Source organism: Lutra lutra, chromosome 8 (genome assembly GCF_902655055.1).
Source record: "Lutra lutra chromosome 8, mLutLut1.2, whole genome shotgun sequence".
NCBI lineage: Eukaryota > Metazoa > Chordata > Mammalia > Carnivora > Mustelidae > Lutra > Lutra lutra.
In genome coordinates, this window is record NC_062285.1 from 55,279,428 (window position 1) to 55,300,944 (window position 21,517).

The following is a 21,517-nucleotide window of genomic DNA, read 5'->3' on the forward strand; positions in this document are numbered from 1 at the left end:
ACTTAATGTGTATTTTATGACAATAAAAAATTAAAAAGAGAGAGAAGAAGAAAAAGAAGATTTATGTTTGCTGGTTTACTATGATACTAGGGAATACCATAGAAAAGAAGTTGAGATGTTTGGGACTTTGGCTAAGGCTATTGATACCTGAAATAAGATTACATTTCTCAGTTGCATTGAGGAGCAAGCAGAATTTAAAAACAAATCACCCAACCTTTCCCAACTTAAACTGATAAGAAATTATATTTGCCACGCTCTTTTTCCTATGGTGCTCAGTCCCTTTTGGAGTGGGCCTATATGACCTTTGGAGCTCAGTTTCCATTTTGTTGTGATTTACTGAGTACCAGCAACTTACTTGGCACAAGACACCACCTGTGGGGTCATGATTTTTCACATTGTCATAAACAAAAGGAAGGAACAAGGAACCAAAATTAAAGTTAGTGATCAGGTATGGCATAATGTGTGGGTTCGAGCTCCACATCGGGCTCCCTGCTTGGTGGGAAGCCTGCTGCTTCTCCCACTCTCCTGCTTGTGTTCCCCCTCTCACTGTCTCTCTGTCCATCAAATAAATAAAGAAAATCTTTAAAAATTTTTTTTGAAAAAGTATTCTTCTCTCCATCAACTGATTTGTTGTCTAGATTGTAATATACCTTTTCCTCTTGTCAGTTTCTCCAGTGTACACGTTATAAAAGGAAGAATCCAGTTCTTCACACTCTTTGATTCCTGTGGGATGCTGATATTGTGCTCTATAAAATTTAAATTATTGGGATCCTAAAAGACAGTGCTTAAAAAGATGTGTTTAAAATCACCCCTGGTGATTTGAGGAGTGAAGAAAGAAAAGGTTGCTGTTTCCGAATTGACATCTTTTGCACAGAGCATTTTAGTTGGTAGTAAAGTTCAGCAATGGACTCGGTTACCTGAAGAAAGTGCATTGACCCATAAGACATGGTATCAGTGTCCTTTCATACTACAGTGGTATAACTCCAGCATGCTGAAATTACCATAAATGCCTTTCCATAATAAAGGGAATCTGGTATCTAACAAAATGGTGGAGAGGATACATGAATTCTCATTTATTTGAGTAATAAAGTGTACTTTGGAAATGGTGATGGAAAGGCATCAGATCATTCTGAAAGTGTGCCCTGTTAAAGTCTTGAGACCCAAAGGTGATAAAGTTTTTGAACAGTTATTTTCATTATCACTATATAAAACTTAACCACTCCAACAGCAATTTACTGAGCACCTACTGTGTGCTCACCTCTAGGCCAAGCCCCAAGATGGGGCAAGTGGAAGGGTAAAGAATAAGTGTAGGAACCATTTTTAACCCTTTAGAGGTTTACAGTGTACTTTAAAGGATCAAACTTTGAGACTACAGAGACCAAAATTCTAAATTACATGGTGTAAACTGTTGAAGTACCATACAGGTTTAGGAGAGAGAGATTACTACAGAGGCATGAGAGAAGTGTTCAAAAAGCAATTGATTTCAGCTGGGCCTTGGAAAAATGGTAGGATTTGAATGAACAGAGGGAGAGAGGAAGACATGGCAGAAAATAGGCAAATTGTGTGGAGGCACCAAACTGAGAACAAGGAGACTTTGCAGATCAGTAGAGAGAGTGACCTGGATAGAAAACATCAGTGAAAGAACAGGAAAAACTAAGTTCTAAAAATACAAGAGGACCAGAAAACTAATGCATTTTATATTCCTTTAAAATCTCCTTTCGGAATGATTTCAGCCCCCTTCTCTTCAGAATCAAGAAATTCTTTTCAGTGATTTAAATCCCCTTTGTTGCCATTTTGACTTTTTCTTATTGTCTTAATTTTGAAATTTTATTTCTCATTCTAAGCACCTTGCATTGGAATATTCTCAACCTGCATGGACCCAGCCTCTAGTTCCATTGGAAAGGTTGGGTATTGGGGCGCCTGGGTAGCTCAGTGGGTTAAAGCCTCTGCCTTCAGCTCAGGTCATGATCCCAGGGTCCTGGGATCGAGCCCCCATATCCCCCGCATCGGGCTCCCTGCTCAGCGGGAAGCCTGCTTCTCCCTCTCCGACTCCCCCTGCTTGTGTTCCCTCTTTCACTGTGTCTTGCTCTGTCAAATAAATAAATAAAATCTTTAAAAATAAATAAATAGGGCGCCTGGGTGGCTGAGTGGGTTAAGCCGCTGCCTTCGGCTCAGGTCATGATCTCAGGGTCCTGGGATCAAGTCCCGCATCGGGCTCTCTGCTCAACAGGGAGCCTGCTTCCCTTCCTCTCTTTCTGCCTGCCTCTCTGCCTACTTGTGATCTCTCTCTGTCAAATAAATAAATAAAATCTTTAAAAAAAAATTTAAATAAATAAATAAAATCCCACTCTTCTTTTGGATATAGTGAAAATTCTGTGACCGTTATACATATAGACAAGAGTTTTGTAAGTTGGGCATGCTTTCTATCACTTACGTGATATAGCTAATTGGCGTTTATTCAGCAAATCTTAAATACCTACTGTATGCAGGTACTGTTCTAGGTGCTTGGGATGCTTCCACGAATACACAAATGAAGAAGATCCTTGCTCTTGAAGAACTTTTATTCTATTAGATGGGTTCATTGCTAGACCAACTATCAAATGTCTTTCCTCTTAAAATTACTTCTTTTTTACAGTGGCCTGATTTAGTCAGCTGATAGAATCTTTAAGACACTCAAACAGCCTCCTCCAAACAGAAAATTCCTTACTCCATAGACAGAGGAATTTATGCTAGGTATAATTTGATGGTCCCCCCCACCCCACCCCATCCCACCCCCCGTTCATCCTCTTTTACTTCTCTGACAACATTTTCTCTTGGAGTATTCTGGGAAGAAGTTTCCTGTTCTTACTTTTCCTGTATAAATTACCTTGCTAACACATACAGCCTATGAGCTGCCATTGCTGTGGCTGTAGTTATTTGTTGAAAAATTCTGTACTTTGCAATGATTCATTCAAGAGCCATGAAGCATTCAAAGCAGGATGTGTGACTCATTTAGTAAATAGCAGCATCTTGAAGGAGGGAACAGGAACCTAGGATTGACTAAGGTACAAATGAAAGTTATGTTGGCTTTGAGGTATGTTTATTTAGTCCTTTGCCTTCTTCTCCCATTCGCTACTTTCCCAAACAAACAAAAGTCTCTTGGATTGGGAATAGAAGCGCTGCAATGAGGGTGGGAAGCATTATTAGGACTATTGCATATCTCCTAGTTTCTCCTTTCAGAATATGTGATCAACAGAAGAGATTAAATAATGTTCATAAAAAGGTTATTCTTTTCCATCCTGTTTAGCCCTGCTATCACCGTACCTTAGAGCTTGCTCCCCATAGTTTTTAGGCTTGCTGTGGCTTTTTCATGCAGTTTTCTTTTCATCAAAATATGCCCATGTGTAGATACTATAATAAAAGAAAGCTATTCTGTCCATGAAGTGCTGTCAGACCCAGAGACTTTGGAGAAGGGGATAGTTAGGCTTCAGCATAAGGGAACATTCAGACTTATCAAAAATGTAAACTCAGTTCCTTGTATTGTTCCCTGATCGTTTAGGCATTCAGGGCTCATTTCCTAATAACCAAAGAGTTCTCATTTGTCTCCTTCCCCCAGTCTGCTCTTCTAAAACAAGGAAAGGGACATGTATTAATCATAGGTCAAGGCATTAGAGCGTTTTTAAATGTGAGGCAAATCCACATGGAAACTGGAGCTGTGGTGGCCAAAAACAACATTTCAGGAACGAATTTGGCTAGGGTTTGAGTGCATATTGCACAGAAATTTCATTGGTTACAATACTTTACCAAGGATTTAGCTTGAAACTGTTATATATCTAGTGCCCATATGCTTGTGCCTGGCTCAGAGTCAATAGGCAGAAATTTAGCTCTAGTTTGGCTTGACTTCTCCTTTGCCCTGAGCCTTCTCTTCAGTTCTGTTTAGTGCTGTTATTTCAAAAAAGTTTCTGGAAGACTAGTTTAATGGGATTAAGAAAAGAACTCTCTCTAAGCGTTGACTTGTTCAGAGTTATTCTGCAAAGAAAAACCAAGTTTTACTCTAATACCTGTCTTGTCTACCTTGAGATTAAAAATGTAGAGAACTAGCTGAGTACATGCTAGGTACTATGCCTGAGTATGCCAGGTACTATACTGTTTTATAGAATTATTTCATTCAAAAGCTTAAGAAAAGAGGGCTATGAGGAAGACTTTTGGGGTATCTGAAATATGTATCATGTCTTGATCTAGGTTGTCATTGCATCAGCATTTACTTATATAAAAATTCATTGATGGGGCTCAGTCGGTTGAGTGGCTGTCTCTTGGTTTCAGCTTAGGTCATAATCTCCGAGCCCTGGGATCAAGCCCTATGTCAGGCTCCATTGCTTATCAGGGAGTAAGGATTCTCTCTCTCCCTCTCCCCCTACCTCCACACATGCACTTGCTCGCTCTCTCTTAAATAAATAAATCTTTAAAAAAAAATTCATTGAGCTGTACACTTAATATATTTTTTTGGTGCATGTTATACATCAATTTTAAAAAACTTAAGGGGCACCTGGGTGACTCAGTGGGTTAAGCCTCTGCCTTCAGCTCAGGTCATGATCTCAGGGTTCTGGGATCGAGCCCCGCATTGGGCTCTCTGCTCAGTGGGGAGGCTGCTTCCTCCTCTTTCTCTGCCTGCCTCTCTGTCTACTTGTGATCTCTCTCTCTCTCTCTCTGTGTGTCAAATAAATAAATAAAATCTTTTTAAAAATGTCAACTTTTAAGACTTCATTTACTGAGATGTATTCCTGATTTACAGTTTCCACCATCTTTGTTTTTTAGGCCATTCTGGCCCTTGGCTTAGCTCTATTCATTTAGAAATTTTCCTAGTAGGTGGGATTCTGCTTCTATCACAGAAGGATAGGTGAGAATGAAACTGCCTAGAAACAGAAAGGATTTTTACCAAAGATTTCTTGTGGAAAATTGTTAATGAGAAACTATACTTTGCCTGCCCATTCTGCAACTGATACCAGTTTTCAAATTGATCCTCATGTCCCTGACATTAAGAAACATTTACAAGGGGCGCCTGGGTGGCTCAGTTGGTTGAGCGACTGCCTTCCGCTCAGGTCATGATCCCGGACTTCCAGGATCGAGTCCTGCATTGAGCTCCCAGCTCCTTGGGGAGTCTGCTTCTCCCTCTGACCTTCTCCTCTTCTCATGCTCTTCCTCACTCATTCTCTCTCAGATAAATAAATAAAATCTTTAAAAAAAAAAAAAGAAAGAAAAGAAACATTTACGAAATGTTTCCTAACACTTATTAAACCAAGAAAATCTCCACTGGGTAATAAAAATCAAAATTAGCCCAATTGTTTTGATTTGCTTCTTGTGTATTATCTCTGTGTAACAAGGCAGTGCATGAGAATCCCACCTAATTTGTTCTTCTTCCAGTTATAGTGCCTTCTATCTCCGTCTTCCCAATTTCCCTATCCTAAGTATTTGCAGATCTGTAGTACATCAGCCATTTTATAAAATGAGGTTGGGAGTTTTCTGCCTGTGTTTTTTTCTTTCCAAGTTTTAGATCCAAAAACATGTGTTGGCAGTTTGGCAAGGGAAACTAAAAAACAGCCTTTTTTTTCCCTCTTGTTTCTTTTTCTCTCCCTGTAACCATGTAGCAGAATTTCTCAGCAAAGACACAGTTAACATTTTGGGTCAGATAATTCTTTGTTTTAGGACACTGTCCTGTACATTTCAGCATATTTATCAGCAACCCGTGCCTGTACCCTGTAGAGGCCAGTAAAGTGCCCCAGGTTGTGATAAACAGTAATGTCTCCAAACATTGCTAAAATGTCCCCTGGGGGTCAGAGTTGTTCCTGGGTGAGAACCACTGACATATAGTATAAACTGTATTTAGAGAAAATGGGTTTGGGGGGCAAGATTCAAGATTGGCACATGATTAAAATTCCTATCAGGTCTTTGAGAATATTATCTAGATCAGAGCTGTCCAAAAGAAATACAACACAAACCACATATGTAATTTAAAATTTTCTAGTAGCCACATTAAAAAGTAAAAGTAAACAAGTAAAATTAATTTTAATAATGCATTTTATTGGGGTGCCTGGGTGACTCAATGAATTAAGCATCTGCCTTTGGCTCAGGTTATGATCCCAGGATCCTGGGATCGAGCCCCTCCGGCTTCCTGCTCAGTGGGGAGCCTGCTTCCGTCCTCCCTCTGCCTGCTGCTCCCTGCTCAGTCTCTCTCAAATAAATAAAAATTAAAATAATAATAATACATTTTATTTAACCCAGTATAATCAAAATATTATTTCAACATGTAATCAGCATGAAATTAATGAGCTATTTTACATTTTTTTATCATTTTTTGTACTGCATCTTTTACTTAAAGGTGCATCTCAATTCAGACTAGCCCCATTTATTTATTTTTTTTTAAAGATTTTATTTATTTATTTGACAGACAGAGATCACAGGTAAACAGAGAGGCAGGCAAAGAGAGGGAAGCAGGCTCCCCACTGAGCAGAGAGCCCAACTCGGGGTGTAATTCCAGGACCCTGAGATCATGACCTGAGCCAGAGGCAGAGGCCCAACCCACTGAGCCACCCAGGTGCCCCTAGACTAGCCCATTTAAAGTGCTCAGTAGCCATGTGTGGCTAGTAGCTATCATACTGGGTAGAGCAGATAAAAAACATCTTGGTCTATAGGGTGCACATAATTACCACATAATACTTCTCACCCATTTATGCCAAGGAGCTGCCCTGATGCATTTACTTGAGCAAATTAGATGCTAAACCATAGTTACTATACAGATCTTCTCCCAAGGCATATAAACTGCCTTCTTGATTTAATATGACTTATATTCTTCAGTCTCCATTTTGAATGGTAATCAGCCCTCTGTTATCTTGGAGATGGCTAGTATCTACATATTCCTTGAAAATTATCATTATTTACCCTACAGGCAGAATGAGTGTTCCTGACTGGCTCTTTGCCAAAACCTTAGTCATAGGTAAGATGAAAGAACAAGGGAAGACCCATTAAGGGTATTAACAAATGGGAGAATTAGATTTTTAAATAGGCAATAATTCAAAGAGGAAATCCTTTTGAGAACCCCTCCACCCATTTTAATTCAATAGAATAATCTAATAAGGTCAAAATTTTTATCACTTAATGATTTTAGATATTTTAATTGAGAAATTGCTTTCAGAGAGATAGTTTACTAAGCACACATTTCAAGACTGATCTAGAGAATTCTTAAGGGTTAATTTTTTTTAATTTTTAAAACAATTTTAAGGATTTTATTATTTTTTCTTCTTGTAATCTCTACACCCAACATGGAACCTGAACCTATAACCCAGAGATCAACAATCACACGCTCCACCAGCTGAGACAGTCGGGCTCCCCCTTAAGGGTTAAATTTTAATAAATGAGAAAGAATATAAGGAACAATAAAAATAATAGCCAGATCAACATTCACTTTAATAAAAAGCTTTAGTATACTTTTATTCTTCCCTTCCTACTCTAGCCATATAAAAATTATATTAGAAATTATAAGGAGAGGGGCGCATGGGTGGTTCCGAGGATTTGAGCTTCTTACTTCTGATTTTGACTCAGGTCATGATCTAGTAGTCATGGGATCGAGCCCCGAGTTGAGCTCTGTGCCCGGAATCGATTGGCTTGAGATTCTCTCTCCATCTTCCCCTCCCTCTGCTTGCTCACTTTCTCTCTCTCTTTCTTTCAAAATAAATAAAATCTTTAAAAAAAGAAAGAAAAGAGAAAGAAATTATAGAGAGAGATGACTGAAGCCAAGACCAGGCCAGTGCTCTGCTTCTTAAAATTCTGCCCATTTGCCTCCTCCTCAGAAGCTCACTAATTTAGTCAGGGATTCTTAACTTTTATGGTGTCACGACCGCCCCCTCTTGGTAGTTTGATGAAACCTGTGAACCCCTTTTCAGAATATCGTTTTTATTTTTATTTATTTTTCAGAATATTATTTTTAAATTAGTAAAGTAAAATACATAGAATTACAAAGGAAACCAATTATTTTGAAATACAGCTACCAAAAATATTTTTAATATTTGATAATATAGGGGGCCTGGGCAGCTCAGTCCCTTAAGTACCTGACTTCGGCTCAGGTCATGATTTTGGGATCCTGAGATCGAGTCCCACGTTGGGCTCCCTACTCGGTGTGGAGTCTGCTTGTCCCTCTCCCTCTGCCCCTCCCCTCGCTTGTGTGTGCACGTACTTGTGCATGCACACTCTCTCTGTCCAATAAATAAATAAAACCTTTTAAAAAAATTTGATAATGTCGGAGTGCCTGGGTGGCTCAGTGGCTTAAAGCCTCTGCCTTCGGCTCAGGTCATGATCTCAGGGTCTTGGGATCGAGACCCGCATCGGGCTCTCTGCTCAGCAGGGAGCCTGCTTCCCCCTCTCTCTGCCTGCCTCTCTGCCTAGTTGTGATCTCTGTCTGTCAAATAGATAAATAAAATCTTTTAAAAAATTGATAATGTCATATGTGTGGTATTTAATTAATGCATTAGATAATAAGTTCTAGTGGTAGGTCTTGTGATTCCCATAGTTTCAAAGTAGCAATGAGTAGAAAGGACATTTTGATATATGTGATAAGAAGATACCTGTGATGTCTATTCGAGTTAGGAATGTTAAATTTCAGAGTTTGATGTGAATAAAGATGTAATTTTTTTCCTATCCATGATCACGGTTATCAAGCCCTCTGAGATGCCAATGGGTGGGAAATCCCTTTGGCCACCTTCAGTTCTTTTCAGATCCCAGCTTTTGATTGGGAAAAATTAAATAACTCAAGGAGAGAACAGGGCAGCATGGAAGGGAGTGTGGGCTGGGGTGTGCAGCGGAGAGGAACCAGAGCTAGAGGCTAGATAAGACAATTGGGGCTGTGTAGCAAAATTGTAACAGAAGGGGAGTTGCCTTTTTTAAAAAATCGTTTTTAAGGTTTATTTATTTGAGAGAGAGAGAGCACGAGCAGAGAGGGAGGGAGAAACTCAAGCCGACTCCATTACTCATCATGGAGTCTGGCATGAGGCTCTATCTCATGACCCAGAAAAGAGAGCTCGGCCTGAGCCGAAACCAAGAGTCTGCCACTTAACTGACTGTGCCCCCCTGGCGCCTCTATATGAACTAAAATATTAAGTGATCCTAACCAGAGTAAAACCTGATGAAGGTTTCAAGTCTTTTCTCTCAGCTCAGTTTTACACAGACTTTATTTTTGATAGTAGAAAAGGACTTTTACTCAAAGTCACTTTTTTTTTTTTTTAAGATTTTATTTATTTATTTGACAGAGAGAGATCACAAGTAGACAGAGAGGCAGGCAGAGAGAGAGAGAGAGAGGGAAGCAGGCTCCCCGCCGAGCAGAGAGCCTGATGCGGGGCTCGACCCCAGGACCCTGAGATCATGACCTGAGCCGAAGGCAACGGCTTAACCCACTGAGCCACCCAGGCGCCCCTCAAAGTCACTTTTACTTAAAGGTCATTCTTCTAGATTCCAGAACATTGTGCAAAATTTTTCAGGCTACCTATATGAAACTTCCTTGAAGTACTTATAAACATCTTTTTGGAAAAGATTGTTAGAACATTACTAGTGTTTCGAAATTCTATACCTCTGCCTGATCCACTGCTCTTCCCGTAAAATGTTGGTTTTTCTTTGTTGTAGACTAGATTCTGCTCATTTCCTTTCACCAAATACCTGGCAAGCCCAGAACCTCAAGAGTGACTTATTTAACCCACAAATATCATACCCCTGGTTAAAAGACTGTTCTCTTCCTTTTTCCACCCTCAGCCCCAGCCATTTTTCCTTAGGCAGAAATCTTGAAGGAAACAGTTGATGCCTACGGTTAACCAACAATAGAGAAAGCTAAAGTTCTTGGATAAATTCCCCCATACTTTATCAGTTTTATCCTGGATCCATCAGAAACCACTCCAAGGCAGTCTTTTTGACAGTTTTACTTTTTGGTTCTTCATCCTCTTAATTGAAAATTCACTTTTCCCTACAGGCCTGGAGTCCTAGCCTGGGAGGATTTTACACCTTAAGCTAGCTTTAGTGCTGATAGGGCTCTGAGCAAATTTGGGGAAAGTATCTACTTCCAGATAAGATAAAGGAACTTTAACTGAAGTTCAGTGTCACTTTCTTGACTGGATAGGAGCCGGGATGGGTGGGGCTAGCTCCTGTGTATTTGGTTTGCAGTCAAGAAGCGCTGTGGAAAAAAGAGCTAAAGGTATAGTGTTTGCTGGGAAATGGGTATGTATCTCATGAGGAAAGTAAAAGGAGGGGACTAACCAGTCATTATTTTTAGAAACAAAAAGACAAACAAGCATGTTTCAGAGGCTCGCTGGTGAGGGAGCTGTGGGAAGCTGCAGTAGCCAAGCTGTTCCTGTGTTGCAGGCATGTTTTAACGAAGGAACCAGGCCAGCCAGCCTCAGAGGGAATTCTGAGGGTATCATTCTTTTGAATTACTGCTGTTCATCTGTTCTCTTCACCTCCCCAGCTTTAAAGAAGGGGTGGGAGCATGAATTACTATCCAGTCACCCTGTCTTACATGTCTTAACTGAGGCTGACCTAGCCTCACCTTTTCATTGTCCTTTCACCCAAACCCCTAAATAAGTAAAGCCTCTACACCATCTCCTTTTCCCTTCCCTCATCCTGCCTACAGGGTCCTCCCTACCCTAAAAAAATTTTTTTTGTTTGCATTTTTATTCTGTCATTCTATAGCCAGCAGCATTGCACTGGCCCCTTTATGGCTGCCAGAGCCCAGGCGGGCTGCCCGATGAGGGGAGACAGCATTTGGCCGATGGGGCTGGTATGTGCCATTACTGCTGGCCATTGGGCCTCTGTCCTCTACGGCTCCATCCTGGCTCATTAAAACCCTGAGCCAAATAGCTGGGCAGGCGCCTGCTGCAGCACTGTGGGGGCCAGGAAGTTAAATGGTTCTCCTAATCCTGCATAATTTATCTCCCTGTTAGCCCCCTCATAAATAGTCCAGTTCAGCCCCACTGTGGAGAGCTTCATTCTGAATTTCCTATTTTTGTGATGACCAATGAGTGTCCAGCTTTTCCCTTCTTCCCTCTTTATTATTATTATTAAAAATTATTTCCCCCTTGTTCGCCACGAGCCTTGCCTAAATGTTTTTTTTCATTTGGAGCCTCCTGCCTGGACCCCACTTCACCAGCAATCTGTCCACTTCTCTTATTTGGACCTGATACCGCAGAGCAGTTGGTGCTGTGGCCCTCCTCTTCTCCTCTCCGCACAGCTTTCTAGTGCCTCTTTTTCCCCTTCCCCATTTTCTCCTTTAATCCCTCTCCTCTCCTTTTCCGTCACTTCCAATTTTTTCTCCTTCCCATTCCCCTTCCAGCCCCTCTGTCCAGGGACCATCCTTATTGCAGGATGTTTGGTAGGACATTTTAAAAGGGCACTGAATCGCTTTTTTTTTTTTTCCTCACATCTCTGTTTCTGTTTCGTTTCAGAGATTTACAAACGAGGACCACCTGGCAGTTCATAAACACAAGCATGAGATGACATTGAAATTTGGCCCAGCCCGAACTGACTCAGTCATCATTGCAGGTACTTGCTGCCCCGAAGCCACGTGCCTTGATATCACTAGACAGTTAAGATTAATACCAGGGACCAGATGTACTGGGAGCTCTACTCCCCTTTTCCCATTAAGAGCCCTTATGTGATCTGCATTTAATCAGGAAAAAGGAACACTAAATGCTCCCAAGTTTCTATTGTGCCCTCCATTCTGTTTTAAATACAAGATTGGGTTCTGCGGTTTTTGAGGGTAGGTGTGTTGAGGTTTTGTCTTGGCTTTTTTCAGCCTATTCCCTCCTTGCCTTCTTTTTATTAAGACTTTGGAAGATTTACAGACAAAAGATGCCTTTGGCATTTCTCCCTACCCACAGTGAAGGGGTGAACAAAAGAAAGCAAGAAAGCCGACTTAGCCTGGCTGCTTCTCTTCCACTGGGTGTCAGTTTCCCGCAAGCAGGCAGATCGTCAGTTCATAAATTCAGCTTAGCTTGTGAACCCAGACAGCCCTGAGGGCACATTTCCAAAGCTCAAACAAGACATTTAGTCAGTGGGACTTTTCTAAGCCAATCTGGGTGACCTGGAACCTCTTGCTGGTTGTTTTAGATAGTGTCTTGCTTACGTATGCCATGCTCTAGGGAGCATTCTCAGAAACTGCTCTCAAATCGTGCAGCAGTTCTACTGTGCCATTTTCAGCTAGACAGACATACAAAACAAAGTGGGCTTTTTCTTTCGATACTGTGAGGGGTTCTAATTTAGCCTGAGTTAAGCAGGCTTAATTAGCCAGTAAGGGATTTACTTGATAGTTATTACATCAGTTCATAACTCAGATAAGACACGATTTTTCTAAATATTACTAACCAAATGCAACCCAAGATATAGTGAAGGAAAGAGAGAACCTCCTTCTCCATGCTTTTATATGTGAAGAAAGGAACTTGCCCTTACACATCTCCTAATCCTTATTAATTCAGCAAATACTTATAGCTACTGTGTGCACCAGCCACTTTGCTAGGAGTTTGTAGATTATAATTCCTGGAAAAGGACATGAGTTGGGGACATTGTCATTGATGATCCTTAAGAAAACCTGGAGGAAATCTTAGGGAAGAGTGGATATGGTATAAAAATATATGTAGGTGGGCGCCTGGGTGGCTCAGTTGGTTAAGCAACTTCAGCTCAGGTCATGATCCTGGAGTCCCGGGATCGAGTCCCACATCAGTCTCCCAGCTCCATGGGGAGTCTGCTTCTCCCTCTGACCTTCTCCCCTCTCATGGTCTCGCTCACTGTCTCTCTCTCTCTCAAATGAATAAATAAAATCTTTAAAATATATGTATATGTAGGTAACACATACTTAAATTTATTAAGTCAAGGCACACATACATGAAAAAATTTTGAGAGTTTGCGGTCAAGTACAAGTGATAATTCAAACAGTATAAATACTAAGAGAATGAATATTAAGTGGAATTAATCAGAGAAAGTTTATGAAAGAGGTACATTTGAGACCAGATTATCAGTTTGGAAAGATTATTTCAAAGGTGGGAAGTTCTATGCCAAGTCTATAAGAGTATGAGAGAAATCAATACAGGATAGTCCCAAGGAGAGAAAGTGTTTTCCTGTTACTCTTTGCATTCTATTCTGGAGTGCTCATCCCATTGCACATGACTCCAGTTATCCTGTTGAGGAGGATAATTCTCATTTCTCTAAATTGAGACTTTGTGTCCGACATGTATTTCAATCCCTTATTGAACACTTACTTGGCTGTCTTTCTGTCCTTCAGATATTCATGCCTCGCCACACCCCATTTCTGAACTTCTCTCCTTGTCTCCTAGACCTTCTCCTTCTCCTTGCTATTCAGTGATATCAGTAGTCTCAAAATTTTGAGTTGTTAAAAAATAAAATCTTGAGTTGTTTTATTCTTTCTTCACATTCTCTCTGTTCTGTTCCTCCCACTACCCTCATTATGTTTCGGTTTCTCCAAAGCTGGTCTCCTTGACCAGTCTCTTGTTTTCGTCTTGCATTCTCTTGAAAGCCCAGTCTTGGGGCCCCTGGGTAGCTCAGTTGGTTAAGCGTCTGCCTTTGGCTCCAGTCATGCTCCCAGGATCCTAGGATTGAGTCCCACGTCAGGCTCTCTGCTCAGCAGGCAGCCTGCTTCTCCCTCTCCACCCCCAGCCCCCTGCTTATGCTCTCTGTCTCACTCTCTCTCCCAAATAAATAAATAAAATCTTTTAAAAAAGAAAGAAAGAGGGACGCCTGGGTGGCTCAGTTGGTTAAGTGGTTAAGCGGCTGCCTTCGGCTCAGGTCATGATCCCAGCGTCCTGGGATCGAGTCCCACATCGGGCTCCTTGCTGGGCAGGGAACCTGCTTCTCCCTCTGCCTCTGCCTGCCTCTCTGTCTGCCTGTGCTCGCTCGCTCTCTCTCCCTCTGTCCCTGACAAATAAATAAATAAAATCTTTAAAAAAAAAAAAAGAAAGAAAAGCCAGTCTTCCTTAAATTCTTCTGCTTGCTCAAAATATGTCTGGGCACCTGGCTCTCTGGCTCAGTTGGGGGAACATGAGACTCTTGATCTCAGGGTCCTGAGTTCAAACCCCATCTTGGGGATACAATTATCACTTAAAAAAAAAAACAACCCACAATAAAACCCCTAAAAACCTTCTCCCTCTAAATAAAATGCTCTTAGGTGGGGGAAAAAAAGAAGAAGAAGAAGAAGAAGAATCTCAAGCTATAAGAGACTCTTAATTGAAGGAAACAAACTGAGGGTTGCTGGAGGGGAGGTGGATAGGGATTGGATAACTGGGTGATGGGCATTAAGGAGGGCAAATGATGTAATGAGCACTGGGTGGTATATACAACTGATGAATCACTGAATTCTACCTCTGAAACTAATAATACATTGTATGTTAATTAATTGAATTTTTAAAAAATCTGTCCTAGTCTTCCTATTTTCTTTTACTCTAAAGGCTATTTATACTTGGACTCTCGGGCTTTCTGTAATCTAGCCTGATGATACCTACCCCACTTTGTATACAACTTATATACCTGACTTGATTTTTCTTTTTTTTTTTCTTTTTCTTTTTTTTTTTTGCATTTTAAGTTGACTTCACACCGAACTTGGGGCTTGGGCTCATGACCTTAGATCAAGAGTCACAGGCTCTGACAGCCAGCCTGGCACCCCCTGAGTTGATAATCTTTACCTTAGACGTACCTTTTTCTCCTCACCTATATGTGGTCCCATACCCTGTCTCTCCCTGTGCCTTTACCTGCCTTACTCCTCTTACCCTCCAAATCTTCTCTTCTTTCTCCTGGTGAAAACCATTCTTGAAAGGACAGCTCAAGTCCCACTTCTTGAAACCTCCTAACTCTTCTGTCATTAATTTGTCTTTATTTAATTACTACAACAAATTTATTCCCTACTGCACATGGTGCCTAGTTTTGTGTATACTATGATGCTGTCTATGTATATTGGTTTATTTCCTCGAGTAGAGAACATTTCTCTGTCCCCTAGGGCAAGAGCCATGTCTTACATTTGGCAAAACTCCTATACTCGTAACCATCTTCTCCTCCAAATTTACTCACAAGTGTATATGCATATAGCATCAAAACATGTAGAAAGTATTCAGTAAACACTTGTTGATTCCTTTAGAATCATCAGAGCACCCTAAAGGTTTTCTTACGTATTTTCTGGCTGTTTGGTTGTTTGTTCAGGAATGGGAGCAGCTTGTATGAGTCTCAGGTCAGAGAAGCAAAAGGCCCTCTTCTGCCATTGCCATGCCCTTAGCTGCCCTGTCCTGTTTCACTTGACTTGTGATTTTTTGTGTGTGTCCTTACTGAAGTACTTTTGAGCGTAAAGGATGATATTACCCCCATTCACCCGGGGATGGAGGGAAAGTGGCTTCATCATTGGCCAACCAAAGCTGCCAGAGGACCTTTTAAAACTATTTTGGGAGGTAGTGGTAACTTTTCCAAACACTCTCATTCAGAAGAGGTTTTGTTTAAATTAAAAAATTTTTTTTGCTGTTTCCATGGAAAATCCCAGTGGACTATTTCCAATCGATCATGCTAAAAGGAACAATTTTATTCCCAGGTCTCACTCCTTAAAATGTCATTTAAACATTTTTCTATTTCTGCCATTCAGTTTAGCAGTTTGGGGTATGAAATGAATCCCTGAGGGGACTAGCATGTCAAAGAAAACCATCATAATAGAGGTTTAGATCAGGGAACAGGATTCAACTGACCTAAGAGAGAAAAACTAGAAAACCAGAATGGGGAGAGAGGAGCTCAAATCTAAAATTCAAGTTGCTTGTAAAGTTTACACGGGTTGCCGATCACCTTCCTCTTCCCAGGGGCAAAGGCACTGTTGAGGAAAGATTTGTGCCACCCCTGAGAGGATATTTCGGCTGGCAAAGCTAAATCCAAATATCCTGGTTTCCGGAATTTGCTCTGAGCCCAGGTTTCTGTGAAATGAGCTCTATTGTTTGCAGTTTCCTTTTCTAGCTCATGATCTTGCTGTCTTGTTCCTCAGCCCCAAGATTTGCCTGGAATGCCTTCAGAAGGTAACAGACCCTTACCTCAGTGACCACTGAAAGACAAGGCACCATTTCTTACTTGGTAGCTTTAGCAAGCAAACTCAACCATCTGATCCTCAGTTTCTTCTCCTCATCAGATTTTAACGTCCATCTGCTTATACCTGCTCACTTCAGACCTAGCAGGGAGTAAGTTTAAAAGAGAAAATGTCACTTAACTGTTCTTTATTTTCAGATCTGGAGGTTTCACAAATTCCACCTGGGGGGGTGGTTTTGTTTTGTTTGGTTTGGTGGGTGAGGGAGGTGAAACCAGCCTCTGGGAGAAAGGGGGTTACAGGGAGAGTCACGCAACAAAACATTGTTCTGTCTTCCCTCTGCTGGCCTTGAGGCAGCACAGCACAGACACCCTCTGGTGGCCTAGCGCTGGCCTTCACCCGCTCCAGCTCCGTAAAAGCAAATTTGCCCTAACACAGAGACTCTTTCCAAATAGAAGAATAAAAATGTGTTCTCTGTATACCGTCAAGTTTTAATTTCAGGTCAAAACTAAAATAAAGTTTCCTTTTTTTCTTTTTCATGTCTGCAGATCAAACTCCTACTCCGACTAGATTCCTGAAGAATTGTGAGGAGGTTGGGCTCTTCAATGAATTAGCTAGCTCCTTTGAACATGAATTCAAGAAAGCTGCAGATGAGGAGGAAAAAAAGGCAAGAGGCGCAACTTTTGCTGACAAACTGGCAGTGTTCAGATGGAGGCTATTTTCATTGTGCCCTGGGATAATTTGCTTAGTCGGTTAAAGCACACAATTATGGGCTTCATTCTTTAGAACCAGATGATACCCAGTAATCCAAGTCAGCCTTCATGTCTTCAGGGGGTCCAGATGATGGATCAGTACAAGTCTGTCTTTAGCAAAAATTAGGCTTCTTGCCCTTTCGGTGGAGCATTAATTCAGTAATCTCTCTCTCTCTTTTTTTAAAATTTCTCTTCTGAAAACGTTAAGGATGTTGAAAGATTATAAATTACTCAGATTCTGTGAGATAATATTTTTTGGGATCAAATCTCTTACTCTTTTCTGAGCTAATCAGTCTTCTTACCTGGACTGTTGGCATTCAGCCAGCCAATCAACAAATATTTATTGCATTTTGACACTTCTTTGTTTCAATATATGTAGCTCTTACCTTCAGGTAGCTTTCTCGTAATATTCCAGACATTAAACTTCAAGAAGGGGTTCGTAATGCCTTCCAAAGGAGATCAACTAGGATCATGAAAGGATTAGAAACTGTCACTTTGGGAACATATAAAGAAACTGAGGAAGTTTTGCTTGGAGAGGAGAAGTTTTAAGGTGAAAAAAAAAAAAAACAAACAGTGTTCTTCAAATATGTGAAGAGCTTTCATGTAAAAGAGGGGTTAAACTTACTCTGTCTGGCCCAGGGGTAGAAATAGGACGAGCAGAAACTATCACAAAGTGTGTGCAATTGTATGTAGACCACTTTAGTATAGATATTGTAGAGAGGATGAGAATGTTGGAATCCCTTATTCTGAGTTCTTTCCTTCTAAGAGGTAAATCAAGAGAGTTGTGCATTATTTTTTTTCTCATCCAGCATAAATTGTAATTGTAAGGATGCAAGTAAGTTATCCTTATCACGGGCGGTTTCTCTAAGTTCCATAGCTTCCTCTGAGCTTCTTTTCCTGCTGTCTCCCTCAGACTGAAAGAAAGCAGGGAAATCCACTGGCTTATATTTGTAGTTCCACTTTCAAACGGCTGGACTAGCCACAGTCTTCTCGTCATTACTTTTCTTCAGAGACTCCAGTCTCTCATCTCTCAGTGGCTTCAACCTATGTGGTATAATTTTATTTTATAGCTTCCCTGCCTCATCCCCCAGCCACCATCATTTCTCCTTCTCCCAAGACAAATCAGTCTAGTTGTTTCCACCAGGATGTGAGTGATTTAAAATCGAACTCGTTAGAGGCAAATTCAAGAAAATTAACCTCCCTTTAAAAGTGGGAAGTCTTTTTTTTTTTTTTAAGATTTTATTTATTTATTTGACAGAGAGAGATCACAAGTAGATGGAGAGGCAGGCAGAGAGAGAGAGAGGGAAGCAGGCACCCTGCTGAGCAGAGAGCCTGATACGGGACTCGATCCCAGGACCCTGAGATCACGACCTGAGCCGAAGGCAGCGGCTTAATCCACTGAGCCACCCAGGTGCCCCGGGAAGTCTTTTCTACTACCATTTTAACTCAGTTGACACTCTGGGAGGCCGTTCATAGTTGGTCAGGCTTTTACTCATTGGGCATCTTGATATTTCTTCCTGCCTATACAGGGGTGGTCTTTACCTCCCCGTGATAAGAAGAACAGACTCAGTAGAAGATTGTGTCTAGGAATGTTGACTGAGTCTAAAATTTCACTGAACCACAGCTTTTCTGGGAGATGCCTCTAAGGGAGTTTAAACCTGTGGTTCTATTTACTTAGAGGCCTCTCTTTCCCACCACCCTCTGACTTCAGGGATCCCAGAGTTAGCTGAATTGGGCCCGACATCTTCACAATGTAGAAAAAATGAGGGCAGAAATGAAAGCATCTTTGCTATTGTTCACCCCCATCAGATTGGAAAGAAAGAACCATTACCACGTTCTTTAACATGGTAGACACCAGATTATCTTCAGTGTGCTCAACTACCAAGATTTCTGGGGATTAAGGTAGGAAGGGAAGAGTTAGAAACAAGCTCCTCTTTGACCAAGAAGCCTAAAATATGGGAAGAATAGAACAAAGGATCTATTTTTTCATGAAACCGGACTGCAGTGCCTGCCCTTCTGTCATGCAGTGTCAGGGCCATCCTCTCAGATGGTTTATGGTTCCCTGCAAAGCCATTTACGGCTCCACAGTTTCTGTGAAGTGATTCACCACTGCCAGAAAAGCACTCTCTTTTCCTTTCTGCTTTCCTCCAGTCCTGCTTCTGGGACCAAGGTCTAATGTCTTTAACTAATCAAATGACCAGGCTTTCCTTTCCTCATTACCCCAGACCCTAGCTTCCTAACTTCTAGCTTCTAGCACCATATGTTGGGGTGAAGTCACCATCAAGCATGGGAAGTTCCCCAGAAAAGATCTTTCCTGTCTTGTTTGCAGTACTTCATTAGCTAGTCTGTCTCTGTTTGCTTTTGATACTTGTGTAATCGAGTCCTTCTGGTTGGCAGAAAAAGTGCTCACAGTTCTCTAGTGGCCAGCAGAGCTGTTTGGAAATAGGCAAGCACTGGATTCAGGAATCATTATACTTTCCTGAAAAATGATACAATTATGATTTAAATGACATCTTTTTTTTTCTCCTTTCAGGGTCTTTATAAACATTTATAAGTATTTTTTTCCTTTCAGAATCGTTTTAAGTATTCACCCATGGTGAAGCATGCATTATTTCTATTTTACAGTTAGAGAAACTGAAGTTCTGGGACGCTGAGCTTTGGCTCAGGTGATGATCCCAGGGTGCTGGGATCGAGCCCCACATCAGGCTCCCTGCTCAAGTGGGAAGCCTGCTTCTCCCTCTAACTACCACTCCCCCTGCTTGTGTTCCCTCTCTTGTTGTGTCTCTGTCAAATAAATAAAATCTTAAAAAAAAAAAAAAGGAAAAGAAAAGAAAAACAGAAGTTCTGAGAAATTGAAATGATCTGGCCAGAGTTGTACATAAAATACCTAGGTTCCGTATTTGTTTGACTTGCAGTTCAGTTCCTTGACCAAAGGCTGAACTTAGAAGTATATTTCCTCAGGGCATTAGACTGCCTCAGTCAGTAGAACATGTGACTTTTGATCTCAGGATTGTGAGTTCAATCCCTACATTGGGTGTGGAGCTTACTTAATAATTTAAAAGAAAAAAAAAAGGAAAGGAAAGGAAAGGAAAAGAGAGTATATTTCCTCATCTTTGAACTGGAAAGATTTTTGATTCAGCCTGTAGGGAATCATGGGGTTGAACTTTGCTTATTTGTCTCTTTAACAGGCTGCTGCTGGGCCCCTGGATATGTCTTTGCCTTCCACACCAGACATCAAAATCAAAGAAGAAGAGCCAGTGGAGGTAGACTCATCCCCACCTGATAGCCCTGCCTCTAGTCCCTGTTCCCCACCACTCAAAGAAAAGGTAAATTCTCTACCAAGGATTATCCCAGGGATGCCTGGGTGGCTCTGTCAGTTGAGCGTCCAGCTCTTGGTTTTGGTTCAGGTCATGATCTCAGGGTTGTGAGATCAACTCCCATGTCCGGCTCTGCACTCAGTGAGGAGTCTGCTTCAGATTCTCTCTCCTTCCTCCCTTGTTCCTCCTCCTGCTCATTTACATGGGTGTGCTCTCTCTCTAAAATAAAAAAAAAAAAATCTTAAAAAAAAAAAAAAAGAATTATCCCAAGTGTTAATTGATAGGTAGATTAAGTTTTTTTTTTTTTTTTAAAGATTTTATTTATTTATTTGAGAGAGAGACAGTGAGAGAGAGCATGAGCTAGGAGAAGGTCAGAGGGAGAAGCAGACTCCCAATGGAGCTGGGAGCCTGATGTGGGACTCGATCCCGGGATTCCGGGATCATGACCTGAGCCGAAGGCAGTCGTCCAACCAACTGAGCCACCCAGGCGTCCCATATAGGTAGATTAAGTTTTGATTCATTACTTGTATAAATAGTATGTGACACAGGATTGATTATATTTAAATAATGCTCATTATTTAGAAGATTTGCATAAATTACACCTATTCTCTGACCCAGTAGTTCCACTTCTGAGTCTATATGGAAGTGAAATTAGTATATAAAAAGTGTATAAGAATGCTCATAACAGTTATATTCATTATAGTAAAAAAACTGAAGTATTCCAAATGTCCATCAATAAGAGAATGAATAAATAAACAAGCTGTGAATATTTCTTTTTTTTTTTTTTTAAGATTTTTTATTTATTTATTTGACAGAGAGAGAGCACAAGCAGGCAGAGAGGCAGGCAGAGAGAGAGGAGGAAGCAGGCTCCCTGCTGAGCAGAGAGCCCGATGCGGGGCTCGATCCCAGGACCCTGAGATCATGACCTGAGCCGAAGGCAGCGGCTTAACCCACTGAGCCACCCAGGCGCCCCGCTGTGAATATTTCTAAAATGGAATAGTAGGGGTGCCTGAGTGGCTCAGTCAGTTAAGCATCTGACTCTTGGTTTCGGCTCATCATGATCTCAGGGTCATGAAGTCCAGCCCCACATCAGGTTCCATGCCGGTCTTGGAGCCTGCTTAAGATTGTCTCTCTCCATCTCTCTTTGCCCTTTGCCTCCCCCAATTCCCCCCCCCCTTTAAAAATAATTATAAATGAAATATAATGGAATACCACAAGGCATTAAAAAAGAATGAACTAGGAGCGCCTGGGTGGCTCAGTGGGTTAAGCCGCTGCCTTTGGCTCGGGTCATGATCTCAGGGTCCTGGGATCGAGCCCCGCGTCGGGCTCTCTGCTCAGCGGGGAGCCTGCTTCCTCCTCTCTCTCTGCCTGCCTCTCTGCCTGCT

General features: G+C 41.3%; 1 protein-coding gene across 10 annotated transcripts in view; it reads left to right on the plus strand.

Annotated features, from left to right (window-relative positions):
• The window catches only part of LOC125106028 (cyclic AMP-dependent transcription factor ATF-7), a 97,040-nt gene that overhangs the window by 52,456 nt on the left and 23,067 nt on the right, over window positions 1–21,517 (plus strand). For 8 of the 10 annotated variants that reach the window (XM_047739462.1, XM_047739464.1, XM_047739463.1 and 5 more), the window contains 3 exons: window positions 11,454–11,550; window positions 16,612–16,730; window positions 20,004–20,141. In XM_047739462.1, coding sequence (XP_047595418.1) covers window positions 11,454–11,550; window positions 16,612–16,730; window positions 20,004–20,141 — 354 coding nt within the window. Of the gene's footprint in view, window positions 1–11,453; window positions 11,551–16,611; window positions 16,731–20,001; window positions 20,142–21,517 lie in introns of those variants that run through there. The other 2 variants (XM_047739470.1, XM_047739471.1) reach the window with 2 other exon arrangements.